Source organism: Bombina bombina, chromosome 12, assembly GCF_027579735.1.
Source record: "Bombina bombina isolate aBomBom1 chromosome 12, aBomBom1.pri, whole genome shotgun sequence".
Taxonomy (NCBI): domain Eukaryota; kingdom Metazoa; phylum Chordata; class Amphibia; order Anura; family Bombinatoridae; genus Bombina; species Bombina bombina.
In genome coordinates this window covers 31620853-31642416 of record NC_069510.1, presented here as the reverse complement: position 1 = coordinate 31642416, position 21564 = coordinate 31620853, and the positions used below count along the sequence as shown (strand labels likewise).

Sequence of the window (21564 nt, the reverse complement as noted above, 5' to 3'; positions counted from 1 at the left end):
GCTTGAGCCAGGTGTCCTGATATGAGCCTCTAGGGTCAGTTTTAACCAGAATGTCCCGAATATTCCGTGCTCTGCGATACACCATCCGTGGTGGTCCTTTCTTCCACTGTGTCAAATGTTTGTCCGTTCATATTATGTCCCATCTATCACGGACAGCTTCATGCAATTGTCTGTGTGCTGGAGTATAGGTTGTAAGGAAGTTCAAGTTAGAGTCCTCATTTGTTCGTGGTGGTCTATTTCTACTAAGCAGGGTCGTTTGAGCTAATTTCAGCCTCGCCTTGTCTATATCAGTGTACAAATATCCTCTTGTCAGAAGCTTATTACACATTGTGTCAAGTTGCTGTTGGAGTATTTTAGGCTCCGAGTTATTCCGCACTACCCTAGTGAGTTGTGAGAGTACAATCCCCATCTTTTGGTGATTTGGGTGACAACTAGTGGATAATAGCAAGGAGTTTCTGTCAGTGGGTTTGGAGAATAAAGATGTACCAAAGCGATAGCCCCCATTTTCAATTTTTTTTTAAATATTCAAGTCAAGAAAGTGTACACTGTTTGAATCATATTCTATTTTGAAGCTAATCGGAGAGTTGGCACTGTTCAGATCATATACCCACTGTTTGAGTTGTCTCTCAGTGCCCGTCCAAACAAGGAACAGATCATCTATATATCTGGTGTATAAGGAAATGTGTGGATGTATCTGAGGTTTCATAACATACAACTCATAGCCCAACATAAAGAGATTGGCATAGACCGGGGCCATATTTGACCCCATGGCCGTGCCGGACAATTGAAGAAAGAAATCTGGACATGCGCAGTTTCGAATATCCTAATTAGCCATGTGCACGCAAGACACACTCAGGAGGGGTGTGAGCGTGACTCCAAACAATGATGAATGAGCGGAAAACCGGAAGGGGGCGTGGCCTCACGGACGCACGTAATTTAGAAAACTGGCATGTCATTACACTTTAGAAGGTATATAAGGCTGCTTGTTAGGTTATATTTTATTCTGTCTCCCAGATGACAGGACTGTACAACTGTTCTCAAGCTGGGTGATACCATTTGATGAAGGTGCCAGTGGGCACCGAAACGTCATGGAACTTTGCTCTTAAACTTTTCCAATAAAAGTTATGTTTTATTTAAATCCAGTGAGTGCTGTCTTTGCTCTGGACTATATATATATATATATATCTCTGGGTAAAGCCTGATGTAGTATAATTCCCCATCTACACTATTTTTTTTGCCTCTGCCTGGGGGGTTCAAGGAACCTTGGGGAATGAATCTTCGCCCCCCCCCCCCCTTGGGGAGGCAAAAAAAAAAGATAGTGAAGATGGGAAATTACAGTGCATCATATATATGTTTGAAAAATGTATTTGTCATTGAAATGTGCTAAAAAGCAGGTAATTTATTTTTTAATAAAATATATAGAAGATGTGGGAATTACAGTGCATTGTATATATAGGTTTGATGCAGTGACTCAATCAGAGCCAGTTAAAGGGACATGAAACCCAAAAATTTAATTTCATGATTTAGATAGAGAACAGTTTCTAATTTACTTCTATTATCAAACTTGCTTAGTTTTTGTTATTATTTATTAAAGAGATATCTGGATAGTTAGCGTGCACATGTCTGGGGCAGTACATAACAGGAAATAGTGCTGCCATATAGTGCTCTTGCTAATGTATAACATTATTGCAAAACTGTTGCCATATAGTGCTGCAGACACGTGCACACTCCTAAGCTTACTACCTTCCTGCTTTTCAACAAAAGGATAACAAGAAAAGTAAAGACAATTTGACAATAGAAGTAAATTAGAAAGTTGTTCAAAATGGTATGTTCTGTCTGAATCATGAAAGAAAATGTTTGGCTCTTATGTCCCTTTAACAAACTATTTTTGGTTGTTTTTCTCTTTGCCACTATTTTTGCAGAATGTTCCCCATTGCTTATAAATAAATTTCTCCAGCAACAAGTGAAATTTTTTAGCCTGGTTTGTGTGAATGAGACAAGTCTGCCCCTTTATATACAATACAACTGCCTGGTCTATGAAACTGGAAGCTTCAATTCTTTCCCGGAACAATCCACGCTCCTACGGAAGCGCCATGTGTGCGACAACAGGTTATTTCTGCCATTATGTGTGAATGTGAGTTGCGCGTGTGCCTATTTCACGTGGTTTTCCCTGCACGTTTGACTTCAACAGAGATAATCCAGTCTTGGCAGAATCGAATATATCCCATGAGCACTTCAGTGAAGGGAATAAAAGCTAATTCCCATCCAAAAACATCTTGGAGCATTAGAAACTAGTGTACTAAAATGTTATCACCAACTAGCGTGAATTTTAGCTTCCTTTTCTATAGCATATAATATATATTTGTACAGCCCCACAAAATTCTGTAGCGCTGGGTACAGGGATAGGGGTATACAATTATTTGTGATTAGATACAAATCTATTGCAGGGGGGGAAGAGGGCCCTGCTCCACAGAGCTTACAATCTACATGTTGAGGGTGCAGAAACATAACGTTTCTTGTGGATTGTAGTTGCAGCAGTGAGTCAGGCAGTTCATGTGTTAGTTTGGTTAGGATGAGAGATAGTAAGCCTCTGTATAGGTGGGTTTTCAAGGAGCGTCTAATCTATATAAAGTTGAAGACAGTCTGATTTAGAGAGTTCCAGAGGACAGGAGCAGCACGTGCAAACTATTGGAGACGGGAGTGGGACATAGAGATAACAGGAGTGGAGAGACGTAGGTCAGAGGTTGATAAAAGAGGACGGTCAGGTAGTATTTAGAGTATTTGGAGATGAGAAAGGAAATAGAGTTGGGAGTGAGGCTGTTGAGTGCTTTATAGGTCAGGGTTAATACTTTAAATTGTATTCTGGAGTGTATAGGGAACCAGTGTAGAGACTGGCAGAGCGGAGCAGCTGATGTAGATCAGCGACTTAGGTGGATGAGACTGGCTGAAGCATTCATAATAGATTAGAGGGAGGTGAGGCTGTTGTAGTCAATAAGTGACAAAATGAGGGACTTGCTTAGTATTTTTGTAGTTTCTTTGGTAAGGAATGGTTGAATTCTGGAAATGTTGCATAGGTGTGCACGGCAGGATTTGGTGAGAGCTTGTATATGTGAAGTGAATGTGAGTTTAGTCATGTGACCCCAAGACAGCGGACCTGGGGTGAGTTGTTGAGAAAAATCTCCAACTGTAAGAGCATTATCAGGTGTCAGATGTCTTGGAGTGAGGGGAATAAGAAGCAGCTCAGTTTTGGACAGATTGAGTTGGACATAGTGTGAGGACATCTAAGAAAAAATGCAGTTGGAAATCTGGTTGAGTAAAGAGGTAGAGATATCAGGAGAGGAAAGATGGATTTGGGTATCATCAGCATATGAGTGGTACTGGAATCCCAAGGAGGATATACGTTTTCCTAGGCAGAGAGAAAAAGCAAGGGGCCCAAGACAGAGCCTTGCGGTACTGAGAGGGGCAAAGGACCAGAGTATATCCTGTAAAAGAAACTGTAAACCAGCGGCTTGAGAAAAATAAAGCAAACCATATTCTGTGAGCTTCACAAACACAAAAATGTAAGCATTAAAGGGACATTCTTGCGCTTGTACCATAGAACCATTCTTTTGATAATTTTAATAAAGTTTGAAATATGAATGTTTTAAACAAAATGCTTGATTTTTAAAATAAACTTGGAGAAAAAAAAAAAAAGTTTCCTTTCCTTTGCGCATTGATCAGCATCTACTGTATATATACTTTGTGAACGCACATCTGTAACACTCACAATCACACACCAGCAATCCAATGAAGGGTTTAATGGTTGCTGTATAGCCTGAGAATCCTCCCCTGTCAGAGTCTCACCGACTTAAGGTACAATAGTCCTATTTCTGCTGAAGGGAGCTAAATAACCCAAGAGTAAACCACACAGAAATGTAAGCACTATGTGTTACACACATTTCAGGGAGATCACACAGCAGGACCGCTGACAGGCTTGCATTTAGTGTACTGTAGGAAGTGTTACTACCCATTACTAGAGGATCTTACTATCCCTCTTGCCAGACTGTGCTCCAGCTCCTCCCACCAGCAGCATCATCGTCAACTGAAGCGTTTCTGTTCTCTTTCCAGGGGGGAACTTAGTTCCACCTGCAAAAATAGTACAGAAACTCTGTTCCCACTCTACTTGACCCCTGAAAATAATGTGTGTGTGTATGTATATATGTAGATAGATAGATAGATAGATAGATAGATAGATAGATAGATAGGACACATATACAAAAGCAGTGTTTTCTGATGTAAAGGACTGGTTAATGTGAAAATCAATACAAATGACTTGACACATCCATTATTAATGGATTGGAGTAGACTTTTTAATGGGACATGAAACCCAAATTTATTCTTTCAGGATTCAGATAGAACATACAATTTTAAACAACTGTCTAATTTACTTCTATTATCAAAATTGTATTTGTTCTCTTGGTATCCTATGTTGAATAGCAGGGAGCTAAGCTCAAGAGCGTGCTCGTGTCTGGAGCCCTATATGGCAGAAGTGTTGTAAGAATGTCATCCATTGTCAAGAGCACTAGAGGGCAGCACTATTTCCTGTCAGGTAGTGCTGCAGATGCCTACCTAGGTATCTCTTCAACACAGAATATCATGGGCAAAGCAAATTTGATCATTGAAGTAAACTGGAAACCTTTTTAAAATTGGATGCTCTATCTGAATCACAAACATTTGTGGAGCTTTTATATCCCTTTAAGACCGCACACCACGTGCCTTTTCAGTTTGCCAGTTGCACATTTATGTAAGATGCTTACACTCTCTCTCTATTTATTGTGCTCACTGGGTACCAAAGCCCCTGGATATTTAGCTGTACACACTTTTGTTTCACAGGGGTATTATTACTGTGCTATGGCTGGAGATGTCCTGCTGAGGATTTCATGGGCAGCCAATATATTTTATGCCCAAGACAGATATTCTGAGCTTGGTGAACTGTTGACTTTTGTTTTGGGTCCTCTAGAGGTTTTCAGGTAAGTAATATACCAATAGAAATATACCAATAATGTGCATGACGGATAATTATTTCACCTCCCACTCTATGCTTTTGTGATATCGTCCAAGCGCTTGACCCCTTTGATATTTGATGCCTCCCTAGTGTTCACCGTCTCTAAACCCTTCATTTCCCCTGGGATTTTAGATTAAATTAAAATAGATAATACAACATTACAATATACATTTTCTATTTTGCCTGCTTTTGCTGTAAAATACCTATGAAAAATGTCCGTCATCTGACCATGAAACATTCTACCCAGTGATTGTTGCATCTATAAGAGGGTGTTTTAATTAACAAAGAATAGCAATTCAAATATAAAGAGACATAAAGACATCACTTTGGTGCAAGTAAAAAAAAAAATGTCTATGGTTTATTGTAGACAGAGTATATACATCTTATTCAACTGTAGATCTTACGACTTTCCTGTGCTACCAGGCACATTACCTCTGGCAACAAAAAATAGGACTAATTTCCCTTTAATGAGAGATATATGCTATGAGCTTAAAGGGATGTTAAACACTTTGAAACCGTAATATAAAATGATACATTTTATATACAGTATAAAAAAACCTCTGCAATATAATTCTATTATTTTGTCCGCTTTTTCTCTAATTCCATTTTGAAATTGTAAGCTTTTCACTTCCTGTTAGAAATAGCTGAACACTGTTATATTCCACACAGCCATTGGCTGCACACTCTAGTGACCTATTTATAACTATCCCTAATTGGCCACAGCAGAGAAGGTAACCTAAGTTACAACATGGCAGATCCCATTCTTTATAGACACTAAAACTTTACACTTATTTTTTCTATTTAAACAGCTAATGAAACTTTAAAAAATACTTATACATGTTATTCTCAGACTAATCTTTTCTTTGAATGTATCATTCTATCATTTATTTAGTGTTTAATGCCCCTTTAATATACCTTAAACAATGACAGAGGATCTCACACATCTCACACATTTCATAAATCTTGTTAAATGCTTTATGTATTTGTTGTATATTTATGTATTAGATGGTGTTTATACTATGTAGTTTTTAATAAAGTACCATTTTATGCTGTGTCTCTGTATAAAGCTGCTGATCGCACATCAATATAAAGCTGTATAAAGCTGCTGATCGCACATCAATATAAAGCTGCTGATCGCACATCAATATAAAGCTGTATAAAGCTGCTGATCGTTGTGTGTCTTGTACACCTCAGCGCTCTCTCTTTGCTTTTGCATTCTTTGGGACCAATTTAACATGCCCCGAAAGGTGCGTAATGCACCTGTTTCCATGCGAGACTTGAGGCTTACCGGAAACAGTGGTTACGAAGCAGCGGTCTTAAGACCGCTCCTCCTTAACTCGTCTGCTTTCTCTGAGGCTGCTAACATCAATCTGTCCGATTGTGTACGACTGGGTTGATACTCCCTACTAGCGGCAGATTGGCCTCGAATCTGCAGGGGGCAGCATTGCACAAGCAGTTCATCAAGACTGCTTGTGCAATGATAATCAGTTTTGTGTCTTTTTTCTAATTGAACAAATAAAGCATAAAATAAAGTAACATTAAATATAACATGAAAAATGTACAGTATATAAATAAAAATGTATATAATGTGTGTTGCAAACTATCTAAATCATATTTTTTATGTTAATATATTCTGTTTATCTCATTAAAGGGATATGAAACCCACATTTTTTCTTTGATGATTTAGATAGAGCAGAAATTTTAAGCAGCTTTCTAATTTACTCATTATCAAATTTTTGTTGTTCTCTTGGTATCTTTATTTGAAAAGGCGGAATGTAAAGCTTAGTAGCTGCCAATCAGCAAGCGCTACCCAGGGTATCGAACCAAAAATGGGCTGGCTGGTTCCTGCTTTTTTGTAACAAAATATCAAGAGAACGATGGAAATTTTAAAATAGAAGTTAGAAAGTTGCCGCTCTTTCTGAATCATGAAAGAAACAAAAATTGGGTTTCATATCCCTTTAACATTTATAAAATAATCCAGTGAATCTCCAATCCTAAAATCCCACTAAAGATATTAGATAATCTAAAGCTCTGGCGAGATTATCCAAGAAATCTCAGCAGTACTGTGAGGTCTCTCATAGAATTTTAGCTTGAGAGCTTTTTATCTAGCTATGTGGGTGATGGATGTGAAGGAGAAACAAATACATTGCAATATAATACTCAAAAAAAGCTTCCAAAGATTTTGTGCGATTTCTCTCCATGGTGGTGAGTTTTTCATCAATGACCCTTTGATGTAGAGGAATTTCCTGCTTAAGTCCAGGTGAATCATTCTCAGAGTTACCAAGCAACCCAAAAAGGGAAATAATTAAAAAAATCTGGCCTTTGGGTTCTTGAGGATTGGTATTGAAAAAAATACTAATCTATATAAGTTGTTAAACACAGATATTTTTATCTTTTACCTTCTTGGAGGACATCAAGTAGACCTTTACCAAAACACAATACACTTATAAGTGGATGTTTTGATTATTATTATTATTATTATTATTATTATTATTATTATTATTATTATTATTTCTAGATTATTTCTATATATACACAATATATATGATATGTAAAACATACAACAAATGATGCATAAAATAGTAAATGAAGTGCTATGACTAGATTTAAATATACATAAACATATATACAAGTATATAGTTACACATATGAGATATAAAAAGATACACATCTGAATATATATACATATATACACATATAAACACGAGTGGATCTACATAATTATTTATGAATTCCAGGAATCAGGCATTTAAGTATGACAAAGAGAAACGTATACTACTAATTGAAACTATTTTGATTAATTTTGGTCTACCCTCCTCAACCTCTGCTGAAGGGTTAACTGCAAATGCTAAATTGCTTTGCTCCTATCAGAGCCATGGAAAATGAACTAGCCTATCAATTACTTCACAGGGTCCCCCAATAGCCACTTAACGGCTGATTCCCAAAAATCATTTTTTGGATATGGCATGTGAGTTTGCTGATCAGGCTGAATATAAGTCAGAAGAGAATTTCTCAAAGCAAAAAAAAAAATTGGTTAATTTATTATGATCCCCTTTTGAACACATGAATAATAAAAAATAAAAAAAATTCCTTAAATGTACACTTTAACTATGGCCATTTACTTCCAAGAATTCCAAATGATATTTTTTGTCATTTTAAATTGTAATCTATAGTTTAATCTAGAAATAACCTCAGTTGAAATCTGTGCACTCTTTGTAAGCATCTGTGTTTTGTTCAAAGCATGAAACCTCACCCACTCCAAGGCAAGTCCCATAGGTGAGTCCAGCTCTCTTACATTTAAATGTGATCCATTTAAAAAGGAACATGAAAGTGAGTCCTGATCTCCTAATTTGGAATTTTTGGAAGAAAAGGTTATCAAATGTGTGCATAGAAGAAAAACGATTCCTTATATGCGCACTTTAGTTGTGAAGATTTGATAACATTTTCTTCCAAAAATTTATATTTATTTCCATTTTTATTAGAAATAATCCGAGTAGAGATCTGTGCACTCTGTTTAAACTTGTTTTGAAACAGTTTTTAGCATCTCTGTTTTGACCATAGCATATAACCTCACCTTCCCACACCAAGGCAAATCCCATAGGTTAGTCTTGCTCTCTTACATTTAAATATGTGATTCTTTTAAAGGGACATGAAACCCATATTTTTTCTTCCATGCTTCAGTTAGAACATACAATTTTAAACAACTTTCCAATTTACTTCTATCATCTAATTTGCTTCATTCTCTTGATATCATTTGTTGGAAAGCATATCTAGATAGGCTCAGGAGCTAGCTGGTGATTGATGGCCATTTTCATTGGCTTACAAAAGTGTACAGCTACCTCCTATGAATGGATTGATGCTTCTTCAATAAAAGATACCAAGAGAATAAAGCAAAATTGATAACAGAAATAAATGTGTTTAAAAATGTCTTCTCTATCTAAATCATGAAAGAAAAATATTGGGATTCATGTCCCTTTAAATCAACTATACTTTGTACACAGAGCTCGGGTTTTGTTTTTAACCTGTGTAAACTATAATGAGAGAAAGGGAGGGCTCTGTACACCTAAACCAGTTCATATCAATGTTAGTTAATTAGTTAAAGAGACAAATAACAAAAATAAGTATTCCTCTGCCCCACAACTTGCTTCACCAGTCAAGTACAAATAAAGCTTTCTAAGAACATGGTGGGGATAATATATGTAAGAAACCATTAGAAAATACACTTCAGTTACTGAATTAATTCCCTCTGGCCTGACAGGTAATTGGTACAACTTGCAAGACATATTATTGGGTTATTATTAGGTAACATAACCCTTCAATAAGCAGGGGAGTCTCCAGTTATAAAAATAAACCAAAATGTAAATGCTGTAAATATGAAAGCAGTGTTACCAAAGCTAGTAGGTATTACAAAGAAATATTAAAATCATATTGCTAATTGTACAATGTGGCACGCGGTGTAGACGTTTTCTGTTCAACTTACCTTTTCTAAGTACGGGTAGACAATCCTTTATCCGAGCAGCTTGGGACCAGAAAAGGTTTGGATTTCCCATTATTTGTATCTGTAAAATGAGAGTTTGGAGAGGGGATGGGACAAATTTTAAGTAATATCTTACGTCATTAAGGCAATATTTACATGTACAAACAAACCAAAGATGCGGGCAGAGAAAAATTATGACTTACTGGTGGAGATTTTATTTTATAGTTATGTTTGTAATTCTTTTATTTAAAAAAAAAAAATGTATAAAAATAGTCTGGATTTCAGAATAAATTCTGGGTTTTGGAATTACAGATTTATGGATTTGTACCTGTAGTAAATTTACTGCATTTAATTGTTGCTATCTTACTTGTACTTTGTCTAATTTACAAGTGGAGCACTATTTATCGCTCACACGTTAACTCCACTAGATGGAGGCTTAATGCGCAAGTCTGGTAGCGCATGTTTTACAAGTTGAAAGTAACAAGTTTTCGCATGAGCGCTAACTCAATGCGCTCAAAATGCTGAACTTGGAATATCACAACTGTGTTTTCCAAGTGGGCTAATCCAACATGAGATGTTAATATTTCACATTCCTATGTTCTTCACATAGCAGAATATGTTCTATTTATTCATGAATAAATATTTCTGTATATATCTGATGTTTTTAGGTAAAATATATCTATCTATATCTATATCATTATTTTTTTTGAGAGAGAGAGATCAAATAAAATAACATTTCCTGCTGTGTAATGTGGATTATATGATTTCAACTTTTAACAGCTTTAGTGGTGGTATAATATCTAAAATATTACTAATTTGTTTCTTCTAGTAAAAGCATTACCCCTTCAGTACCAGGACTTAGGAGTAGAACTTGCCCAAAATGCCGGAGAATCTTTAGCATTTTTGCTATCACTCCATTTAAACAGAGATATAGCTTTGTGTTTTTTTTACTTGTCAAAACTAAGGTTTTTTTGTTTTTTTTTAAAGCAGACAACCCAAAGTATTGATCTAGGCCCATTTTGATAAATTCAATGTCACAATTTCACTGCCAAATGCGATTAAATAAAAAAAAATCATTAACTTTTTTTTGCAAATTTTGAGTTTCTCACTTAAATTATTTACATACTGCTTGTGCAATCATGGCACAAATTGTTGTATAAGCTTCTCTGGGGTCCCCTTTGTTCAGAAATAGCAGCTATACTTATCTTTGCCATTGTTTTTTTCTAATAGAAATTAAATGTGCAGCTGCAATTAGCGGCATTTTAAATATTCCTGAAAAGGAAGGGGTTCATTTGGTAGCTTGAAAGGGTTAATTTTAGCTTTGGTGTAGAGATTACCCTCCCACCTGACACTTCCCACCCCCTGATCCCTCCCAAACAGCTCTCTTCCCTCCTTCACCACCATCGCTGCTGGAACGCCTACCCGCCTCCCGGATTCCCTCCCACACCTCTGGCCAGCACCAGCAGAGGATCGTTACAGACGGTGACACAGTGTTAGTCTGTAAAGATCAGACATCTGCCTTCATATGGTAGCAGAGCACCGAACGGGCTCCAGTTCCATATGCGGCAGATGCCTGAAGCTCAGGAACTCTAGTTCTTGGTTGTAACTTAACAGCCGAGACTGCTGGAACTTCCTGAAGCTCAGACGGACATATACAGTACGTTGTGCCGTATTATAGGCAAAGCACTGCATGACATAGGGGTTAAAAAAATAATTCAGAATGATTTTGTATGGACCTGTGTTTATTTAAATATGACTTTATATACAGTGGTGATAGAAATTTGGAAGATGAGTAGTATTAGCAGCATTATTAAACATACATTAAACACTAATTACATTTTATAAGCATAGTATAGAGGTTATTTCCCACCTCTCTCTCTAGCCATGGGTGCCACCATATTGAAATCTAGTTTTTTCTGCATTCCAGTACTGACTTGTTTGCACATGTGCAGTAACTCTCCTTCAGACACCTGTAGTGAAACATAGGTTTCAAAATGGCAGCGCCCATGATTAGAGAGACATGCATAAAATATATTCAGTGTTTAATGTCCCTTTTGATGGACATGAAATTCAAGATTAAACTTTCACAATTCTGACAGAACATGAAATGAAAAAACGAAGAAAAAAAAAAAAACCCTCTGCTACCAAATCTACTTAGTTCTCTTGGTAAAAGTATTGGTCTAAATAAAAGGTTGGTGTGTTCCTGAAAAAAAAAAAGACTTAATTGTTCATAAGTAAGGTGGCAGGTGCTGGCATTTGCTACTAGATAATCTGAGAAGAAAACTTCTACATCAAAAGGATAATAAACACTTACTTTTGTATAAAAATCGTTTTTTGTTCCACGCTCCCTAGAGAAGCCACAAAGCAAAATCTGCAACCTACGTTTATAGAATGCTGCAAATTGCTTAATCCACTGTTTTTCACACCTTTCCTCAGGCCTTCCCAACAGGCCAACTTTTGAGGATTACCTTGGGTGAGAGCAGGTAAAATAATAATGTTTACTAATCAGCTGATTATTTCACCTGTTCTTAATTTCATATATACTCAAAATCTGGCCTGTGAGGGAGCCTCTCTAAGAGGCCAGATTTTGAGGTTATCTGAAATTAAGCACAGGTGAAAATTTGCAGGTAAGTTTTTTTTTTGTTTTTTTTTTTGGCCTCTCTAGGGAGCGTGGTACAAAACACAATTTTTTACATAACAGCAAGACAGTTGTTTAATCTCCTCTTAAAAGCACACGAGGACTGGGATTTAAAATTATTTTTTTAAATATTGCAAGTATAATTTACAATATCTGATATTTCTTTGCACATATTAAAAGTTTACTCTTTTTTTAAAGAAAATAAATTGACATTTAATTTCATTTTTTTTAATGTGTTGCACTTTCAAAATAGATTAAAATATTTTTTGTTAAATTAAAAATAAATGAGAATTTCATGTCCGTTTAACCAATTATCCTAACAAGTGTTTCAAATTAATTATATAATTAAGTGCATTTTCTGTGGGTTATTCTATGTAACATCACTTGTATTTGTTTGTATAGTTTTTAGGTTGTATAGTTTTTGTAGTAGGCTGATAGAGCCGTATGACTCTTGAAATATCACTTTTATATATAATTTGTCTCCATACAATGTTGGGGGGAGGGTTTAACTACTAAAAACAGGGTTTCTTGTGCAGTTTTGCTTTGAAAAAGTGGAAGAATTAAGAGAAAATCTCTGCCCTAGACTGAAAGGCCTCAGGTATGGTATTGAAATTGACCTCCCTCAGATATCTCTTCTTGGGACCTACAAGGGTGTGGTGTCTAGGTAATACTGGCTGTACAAAGCTGCTCACTTTCTTAGTCTTAATGGGTAGAAGTTATGGCACAATAACCACATTTTACAACAAGGTAACTTTACTAACCTGCACACAACCCCAAAATTATATTTAGAAAGAAACTATTTTGGACAAAAGTTGATGGATTATCTGCCCGCTTTATATCAGACCCAATAGTAAGACCTACTCTTAATACATTTAAATTTGCCATTAATTTAAAATCAGATTTACTGAGCACACGTACCTTGGTTAGGCTTGCATCATTTCTGAAAAGGTTTGAATGAGCTGGGGTTGGGCTTATTTATAACCCACCCAATTAACCCTTTCTGGTCTTACAAATAGGTAATACTGGCTACATATTGTAAAACAAAAGAATTCAATAAGCTTATGTACAGCCTCAGTCTTAACCCTTTAAGGACACAGCTTTCAGTTTGCTCAATTGTTTTATGACGGAAAAATTCTGTCCTATGTCCTTAAGAGGTTAAAAGGCAGCTCCAGTGGCAGAATTCAGCCACAATTTACTAACAAGTAAGGTATTATCCACGTACTGTGCCCTATTAATAATACGTTTTTGTACCAAATGTTTGCCGAAGCATGGAAGCTTACCTGCTCATACCAAGGCAAATTGCATAAGTGAGTCCTACACTAACACATTTAACCCCTTAATGACCACAATGTACCCTGTATGTCACTGGTCGTTAAGGGTTTTTTCAGGACATAATAGCACAAGTCTAGCAAGAACACGCTATTAATGCCCTCCCTCCAGCAGGCTTTGTGGAATAGAGCAGTCTCAACGCTGGTGGCAAGACCGCGCTATAAAACAATCAAGTCCCATAAAAAGGCCAGCGACATATAGGGTACGTCGCTGGTCCTTAAGGGGTTAAATATGTCATGCACTGTGCTCCATTCCTTGATTGTATTTGCATCGTATAGGGTTTGGTTTAATTAGACCTCAGGCAATTAACACATACAATTGACAATTGGGTGTGTGATAGGTAATACTGGTTACATATTGCAAATCATAAGAGTAAACAAAGTCCAAGCTCATTTTAGCTTTTAATGGGTGATTGCAATGGCAGAATTCCCCCACATTTTACAAACCATCTGAGATTATGTTCAAAAATGGGGTTTTAGTAGCATATTTGGTCAGGTTTATAATCTCACCTGCTCATACAGTGGCACAGGCGAGTACTACTGTAATATAACTAAATATGTGATGTGAATGCACATATAATATGATCTTATTCATTACAGCTGGCCCTAGATAGCCATATATTTAAACCCCTCTCCATAAGGACATTAAACACATGGATAAAGTCTCACTCGGAAACCACAAGCATTGCAGCTCCCTAGCAGAATACACTGGTGGTGCAGTCAGGAGTGTTAGTTTTACATAGCTGCTAGACACAGCCATGTCCTCTTGTGGCTTATTTTAGCCCATTCATGCCTTTCACAGACTAAAACTTCAGAATAATTGTCTGATCCAATCTAAGAGGACATTCCAAAGTCAAAATACCAGAAACCTCTCTGAACAAAGGAATTAATACAGCTAATCCTAGATGCATATTTCAGACTACTAAGGTTTTGTTGGCTCCATGTCTAGTTGCTCCCATCTCTATTAGGGAGACACCATCCATGGGTAATTTGCATATTGGTAGGTTGCTTTATAGGATGGTGTCCACCAATGATGCAGACTTGTGTAGAAGAACGTTTCTGCAGCATATCAGTTTGATCCCATTCAACGTACATGAGATGTCTCTAAAAACAAGGATGGACTAATTAACCCTTTCATGACAGGGTCATAATGTCTACATCAAGGAAGCGCCTTTGGCTTCAGGACAGCCAAAGGGCTATGACGTTATATTCCGTCCTAACGGCACTAAAGACCAGTGCTGGTTGGATGGAATAGAACGCCATAACGGCGCCAAAAGGTACCTCACTCAATTAACCATTTCAGAGATATACATGTGGGTGTTTGCTATGTATTACTAGTTAAAATAATTTTTTTGTACAATCCCAGTGTGGGTGGCTGCATAACCTCTGTCTCATTCATTAACTGAATCAAGTCAGAAACTAAAAAAAAGATATAATATATATATATAAATTTTTTTTTTTTTTTTTTTTTTTTTTTCGTATTATTACAGCTAATCCTAGATGTACATTTCAGTCTACTCAGGGTTTGCTGGCTCCATATCTAGTTGCCCCATCTCTCTTAGGGAGACACAATCCATGGGTAATTTGCATATTGGAAATGAGCCAATGAACACAGATTAGTAGCTTGCTCTATAGGATGGTGCTCACCAGTGGTGTAGGAGAATGTTTCTGCAGTGTATCAGTTTGCTCCCATCCAACCTACATGAGATGTCTCTAATAACAATGATGGACCCATTATTCCTCACTCAATTAACCATTTCAGAGATATACATATGGGTGTTAGCTATGTATTACTAGTTAAAATAAATTCTTGTTTACAATCCCATTGTGGTGGCTGCATAACCTCTGTCCCATTCATTAACTAAATCAATTCAGAAACTAAAAAGGTATTTTTAAAGACTTCTATAGTTGAGATAAGGCAGAATATTACAAATACTAATTTCTGTAAATCAATCACCAGCTGGCACTTTGTTCCTGCTATAGTATGCCGTAAGTGTGAAATTGAGATGCAATTATTTGTGCTCTACTTTGTTTCTGATTACTCTCAATAACATCATTAACTTCAGAATATTAATGATTATATAATTTATGTAGGGATTTATTTGAATGCTAAAAAAATAAGGGGTTAAGACAATTAAATGGCCTCCAAACCAGATTTTGCCACCATTGGCTCCTCCCCTAATTATTCTGGAGATATTAACACATGCATCTAAATAGTGGGACTTTGTTTGCCATTACATTGTAAATTTAGCACCCATAATGCAATCATCTTCAATTTAAACAGAAACAGTCTGCCAGGAACAAACAGCAGCTCAGCGGCTTGTTCTATGGCCCAGTTACGACCTGGAAATAGCTTCTTTTGCCCAAAAATACCAGGCAATTTTCCTCTGAACAAGGCAACCAGCAAACCCAGATGATTGTTTTGGCCTTGCCAGTGAGGTGCAGCAATATCCCTTTAAGCACATTGGGCAAAAAGTCCACATTTGGTTTCCCTCATTAACCTTAGGGAGACTTTCTCCCAGGTGGTAACTGGGCCATAGAACTAGCCACTGAGCTGTTGTTCGTTCCTGGCAGACTGCTTCTCTGTTTGAATCATCTTCAATATATTGATGTAGAACACTGTCATACACATTGGCTAATTATCACTGCAAAACATTTGACATCCTTTTGGTCTATGTTCCTTCTCCTCCATCATTTTCTGCAAAATATTGGCATCCAATTCCTTTCCTTTAAGCTGTTCACAAGAAAGTATTTAAGTGAATACTTTTCTATTATATAAAAGATATATTTTATTTATTTGGTGTGATGCTTATTAGCACATTAGTAAAAAGCTCTTCCCTGCTGGTGTTTTAATCAGACGCTTCATCTGGAATTTCTTCAGACTGGAGAATGAACATTTAAACAACTGTGGACAGTTCAGAGCCGTGAGAGATATTTCTATAGCCCCACTCCATGTGGACAGCCAAACCGCCCTTGAGCACTTAATGGACCAAGAAGATGGAGCAACAAACCACTTGAGAGGAAGAAGAATCAGCAAGAAAAATACTTTCTCTCTTAAAAGATCTAAGTAAACATTAAATACTTCTTTCAACAAATTGTATATAACAAGTTCTTCAATGACTGTATTCATTAGATTTAGATTATAAACAAACTATTGTTTTAGTGTAAAGGCACAAAGTATAGACCTTTATTGATCTAAGATAATATTAAATATTAAAAATGTGTTAGAACCTATGTGGGAGTGGAAAATGTAAGTTGTCATTAAGAATGCAAGCACAGATTGTAAGTGACATTGTAAATAAAATTGTAATATCAAAGTTTTATAAATTATCATAAAAAATGAAATGTACCCACTGTAATACATTACAAAATGAGACGTATGCATTGCCATTCATCCCTGATTTCACAATATACCCAGCAGCTTACCTCTAGGTTGTGACTTCAAGAAGTCATGTGTTAGCCTGAGAAAGGGCTCCTCCCTTTTTATAGGCTAGCTTTTGTATAACTCTCCCCTTCTAAAACCTAGCTTTTTCTTAACATCTCGTCCCTCCCTTTCCTCCCTTTCATATCCGTAGCTGTCCCTCACTATTCCATCTCCCACTTCTCATATCTCTCTTTTCTTCCTTCCCATCTTTCTCAACCCTTCCAAGCCCTTACTATTCCTACTTATTCCATCTCCCACCTCTCATATCTCTCTTTCTCCCCTTCCTATCTTTCTCAACCCTTCCAAGCCCTTACTATTCCTACCCATTCCATCTCCCACCTCTCATATCTCTCTCCCCTTCCTATCTCTCAACTCTTCTAAGCCCTTACTATTCCTACCCATTCCATCTCCTACTTCTCATATCTCTCTCTACTTCCCATCTTTCTCAACCCTTCCAAGCCCTTACTATTCCTACCCATTCCATCTCCTACTTCTCATATCTCTCTCTACTTCCCATCTTTCTTAACCCTTCCAAGCCCTTACTATTCCTACCCATTCCATCTCCCACCTCTCATATCTCTCTTTCTCCCCTTCCTATCTTTCTCAACTCTTCTAAGCCCTTACTATTCCTACCCATTCCATCTCCTACTTCTCATATCTCTCTCTACTTCCCATCTTTCTCAACCCTTCCAAGCCCTTACTATTCCATCTCCCACCTCTCATATCTCTCTTTCTCCCCTTCCTATCTTTCTCAACTCTTCTAAGCCCTTACTATTCCTACCCATTCCATCTCCCACTTCTCATATCTATCGTTCTCCCCTTCCCATCTTTCTCAACCCTTCCAAGCCCTTACTATTCCTACCCATTCCATCTCCTACTTCTCATATAACTCTCCCCTTCCCATCTTTCTCAACCCTTCCAAGCCCTTACTATTCCTACCCATTCCATCTCCCACTTCTCATTTCTTTCTTTTCTCCACTTTCCATCTTTTTCTTCTCCCTTATTCCATCTTCCTATCTCCTCTCTATTCCTTTTCCCATCCCTCCCTCCTATGCCTCTCTTCCCCTCTTCCCATCTCTACCCTCTACCCTTTCTGTATCTCCCATTCCAGTGTTCGTCTTCCATAGCTAACCTCTCCTTTTCTCCCAAATGCTTAGTTAACTAATCTGAATTGGTCTAAAATCAAAAACGTACCTGTAACTGTGTCACCAAGTACTGTTTGTTTCTCTTTGTCTGCCTTGACATTAATTTACTCTTATAATTAATGTCAAAACACATCTTAAATGATAAAATATTTAATAATTAAAAATGTAAAAGTCATTGGGAAAGTAACCACATAGATACATAGAAACCTACTCTAGTAATATACTTTCAAAAAAGGAGATGTATTGTGTTTTATCATCAGTGAGTGCACTATTTAGCTTCCTTACTGTAAACATTATCTCCTGTTCTGTCCAATAATACTAATTGTGTGTCATTTGCTTCATCTGAAAACAGGAGGAAGGCGAGAGAGACCAGAGTCTGTGTGGAAGTAAAGTACGAGGATTCCACAAATACTAGATTTAGAAATTCCGTAGAAAGGACATTGTCTAGGTCTCCGAATGGTTCTCTGGAGCTTCAAGAATGAGATTTGCCAATGTGGACATTCCATGGTCTCTTCTAGATCAGATAAAGAAGATAAATGTATTTCTCCAGGCTTCAGCGTATCTTGAGTTTGCTATAGGCAGCATTGTAGTAAGAAAAAGAATAAATCTGATACCAGTCTTCAAAGTTATAATGATGGATATTTAATCAAATAAACATTTTTATTCATTATTTTTCTTCATTCTATATTTGCAACAATAAATAAAATATTACAGTGTTGTTAAAGCAATATAATGTTGTCTGTTGCGGATAGGTACAGTATATAAATACAATCATACAATAGGCCAGGTAAATATGTACAACACAGAACAGTGCTTTTTGTATGATAGGGTGTCGCACACATGAGTGTCCATTCCCCTTAGAATTGGTCTACCTGCAACTCCACTCAAGTAAAATAAAGTACTGCCCAATAATTTGTACGTGATTTGGTTGCACTTTAATCAGTGTTGTAGAATTATGGGAAAATAATCTAACTTTTCAAATGTCTTTTTTGATCATATCATAACACATGTTGAATTTCCAGTGCATGCAAGTGACATACTTATGTGTCAAAGTCATGTTCTTGTGTCAAAATCATTTTCTGCACAAAGATGTCTTACAAATATGTCAAATACATTTCCAAGATAAAAAAAGTAGATATAACCCTTTTTTACTACAGAAGTCATTTGTACAATAAATCACGTAATTGATCAATATATGATGAATTCTATGGTCAGAGAGCAGCTGTTTGATAAAAATTAAGAAAAAGTAAATATATTTAATCATTTTGCTGTGAAATATTACAGAAAATAAACTCAGTTTGTTAGCACTGCAGTTGATCGCTTATTTCCATGAGTTGTATATCTGTTTGTCTATTGGTTGAAATATCTAAATCAGAAGTTGTACATTTTTATGAAGATCACAAATTATTCAATTGTTTTATTGACTGTAAAATAAAAATAAAAACTCTCAACTCAGAAAAGACATAACCATAATAGCTTTTGTTATGGCAGAATTGTGCTCTTCCCGGGGAAGAACCCTTCCTGTAGTATATTAGTTTGGTCTCACCCAGAAGATTCGTCCAGCCCAAAATACCAGACATTCTCCTGAATGAAAAAAAATGTTACATCTAATTTCATATGTACAATTCTGTATATAATTATGTATATAATGGTTTTATTAGAAAAGTCATAATAATAAGTTGGATAACAATATAAATTATTTTTCCAATAATAAATAAATAAATACAATATTCTTTGGTGTAAATGAACATAAAAAAATAAAACTAATTCAAACAAAAAAAACTTTATTTAGTATAAAACAAATCAGATTTACTTTCATATACTACCATAAGATACAAAACCAACACTCTGTCCTTGTTGTTAAATCTGCTCCTAGCAGGTCCGTCTGTCAAACTCTATTTTACAAAAACCATCACCAAGCCCACTGCTTTAAAAAAAAAAAAAGAATAGAAAAATTATATATATATCATATACAGTATATATAATATACAAAATAATTGAATGCAAATAATATCAAAATACAAACAAAAAAAAACTGATTACACAATTCATTTAGTTTTGTAATTTTCTTTAAGCTTTCAGAGCCAATTTTATCAAAATGTTTTTTGGTCAAATTCAAAAACATAAACAACCTTTTTTAAGATGTTTTGGAACACAGCACCTGACATCAATCAACTATTCTCTAACAACTGAAATCTTTTTTGTGCTCTTTCACATAATTCACAAACAACTACATCTTTCTAGACTTTAATTACACCACCCTAACCAGCGCAATTGTTTCAAACTTCAAAAAAGAAATCCTGTCACCAAAAATAATGTTAGTATTTTCTATATACCACAAAAAAGCAACACAAAACACTTATCTTCTGACACGTGACGCACTTACCTTTTAATCTTGACAGCAGCTCCAGCTTCCTCCATCTGTCGCAAAGCCTCTTCCTGGGTCCAAAATGATGAATCCGGCTTCCTCCAATCACGGCATTGAATCAGACACTGATTCCCCGGGGGATGACCTATCCATCATTTCTGACATCAGAAATGGCTTGCGTCGACCGGAGGAAGCTGGAGCTGCTGTCAAATTTACATTCACTTTAACCTTCTGTTATCAAACAAAACTTTCTCTTTCACATTCTTCCATACATGCAACCTCACATGATGACCTGCTTTTAAGAATGCATGGAATTTTCTAAGTATTGTCTCCTGATTCCTCTCCATATGATCCTCAACAGTGAGGAGCCGCTATATCCTTGTAGGGAACAATGGGCCAGTAGTCCATTTCTGGTTGTCTCATCACCCTTATGGAGACAAATTCCATAAGGGTCATTTGTATACATACAAACCAGAAAGGCAAAAGAGGTCACCTTGGTAGGACATATCTATAATAACTCTTTGCCTCACTATCCTTTAAAAAAAAAAAAAAAATACTGACATTGTGATGTAAACAAATTGAAATCCCACGATCTTGCACATGATCTCAAGATTTCAATGATGGGATCGGACAGGAGGGCTTCCCTGTGATGCTAGGTACGCCCTCCTGACCGCGATCACATCCAGGAAATGCCGTTGGCTTCAGGACAGCCCATCGCGGTTTGGACGGAATAGAACCCCATAACGGCCTAAAAAGGTTTAAAACCAGTATCTTTATGACTCAGAAATGAATCTTGGTGTCATAAAGCATCAGTGTAGCCTTTATATACAGAGGGAAATACTTTATTCTATGTCTGCTTGGTTCCAGCTCGGGGGGGGGGGGGGGACCTTTCTTTTGGGCATCTACTTAAGCCCATTTTTGTGCTGTAACCCCCCCACTGCAATTTTAAATCTTCAATCAATAATTTACCATTGGAAGACATATCTTCCTAAAAGAACCCACTAACTAAGGACCCCCTTACACATAAAACTCCATTTCCTTAATAGTCCCTCACAAGAGATCCCCCAACAATAGGATATTTTACCCCAATACCCATCTAAAAAGGCTCTCCCCTCCAGAAGCCTTCCACCAGTACAGCTC

The 21564-nt window shown here is 36.6% G+C and overlaps 1 protein-coding gene across 1 annotated transcript in view; it reads left to right on the top strand.

The window, feature by feature from the left end:
- Positions 1-19368, top strand: part of LOC128642776 (xenotropic and polytropic retrovirus receptor 1 homolog) — a 556720-nt gene extending 537352 nt beyond the window's left edge. The window contains exons 14-16 of the mRNA XM_053695572.1: positions 4873-5009; positions 16345-16554; positions 18409-19368. Of these exons, the coding sequence (XP_053551547.1) occupies positions 4873-5009; positions 16345-16554; positions 18409-18538 (477 nt within the window). The 3' untranslated portion in view covers positions 18539-19368. The remainder of the gene's footprint in view (positions 1-4872; positions 5010-16344; positions 16555-18408) is intronic.
- Positions 19369-21564: the final 2196 nt, after the last annotated feature.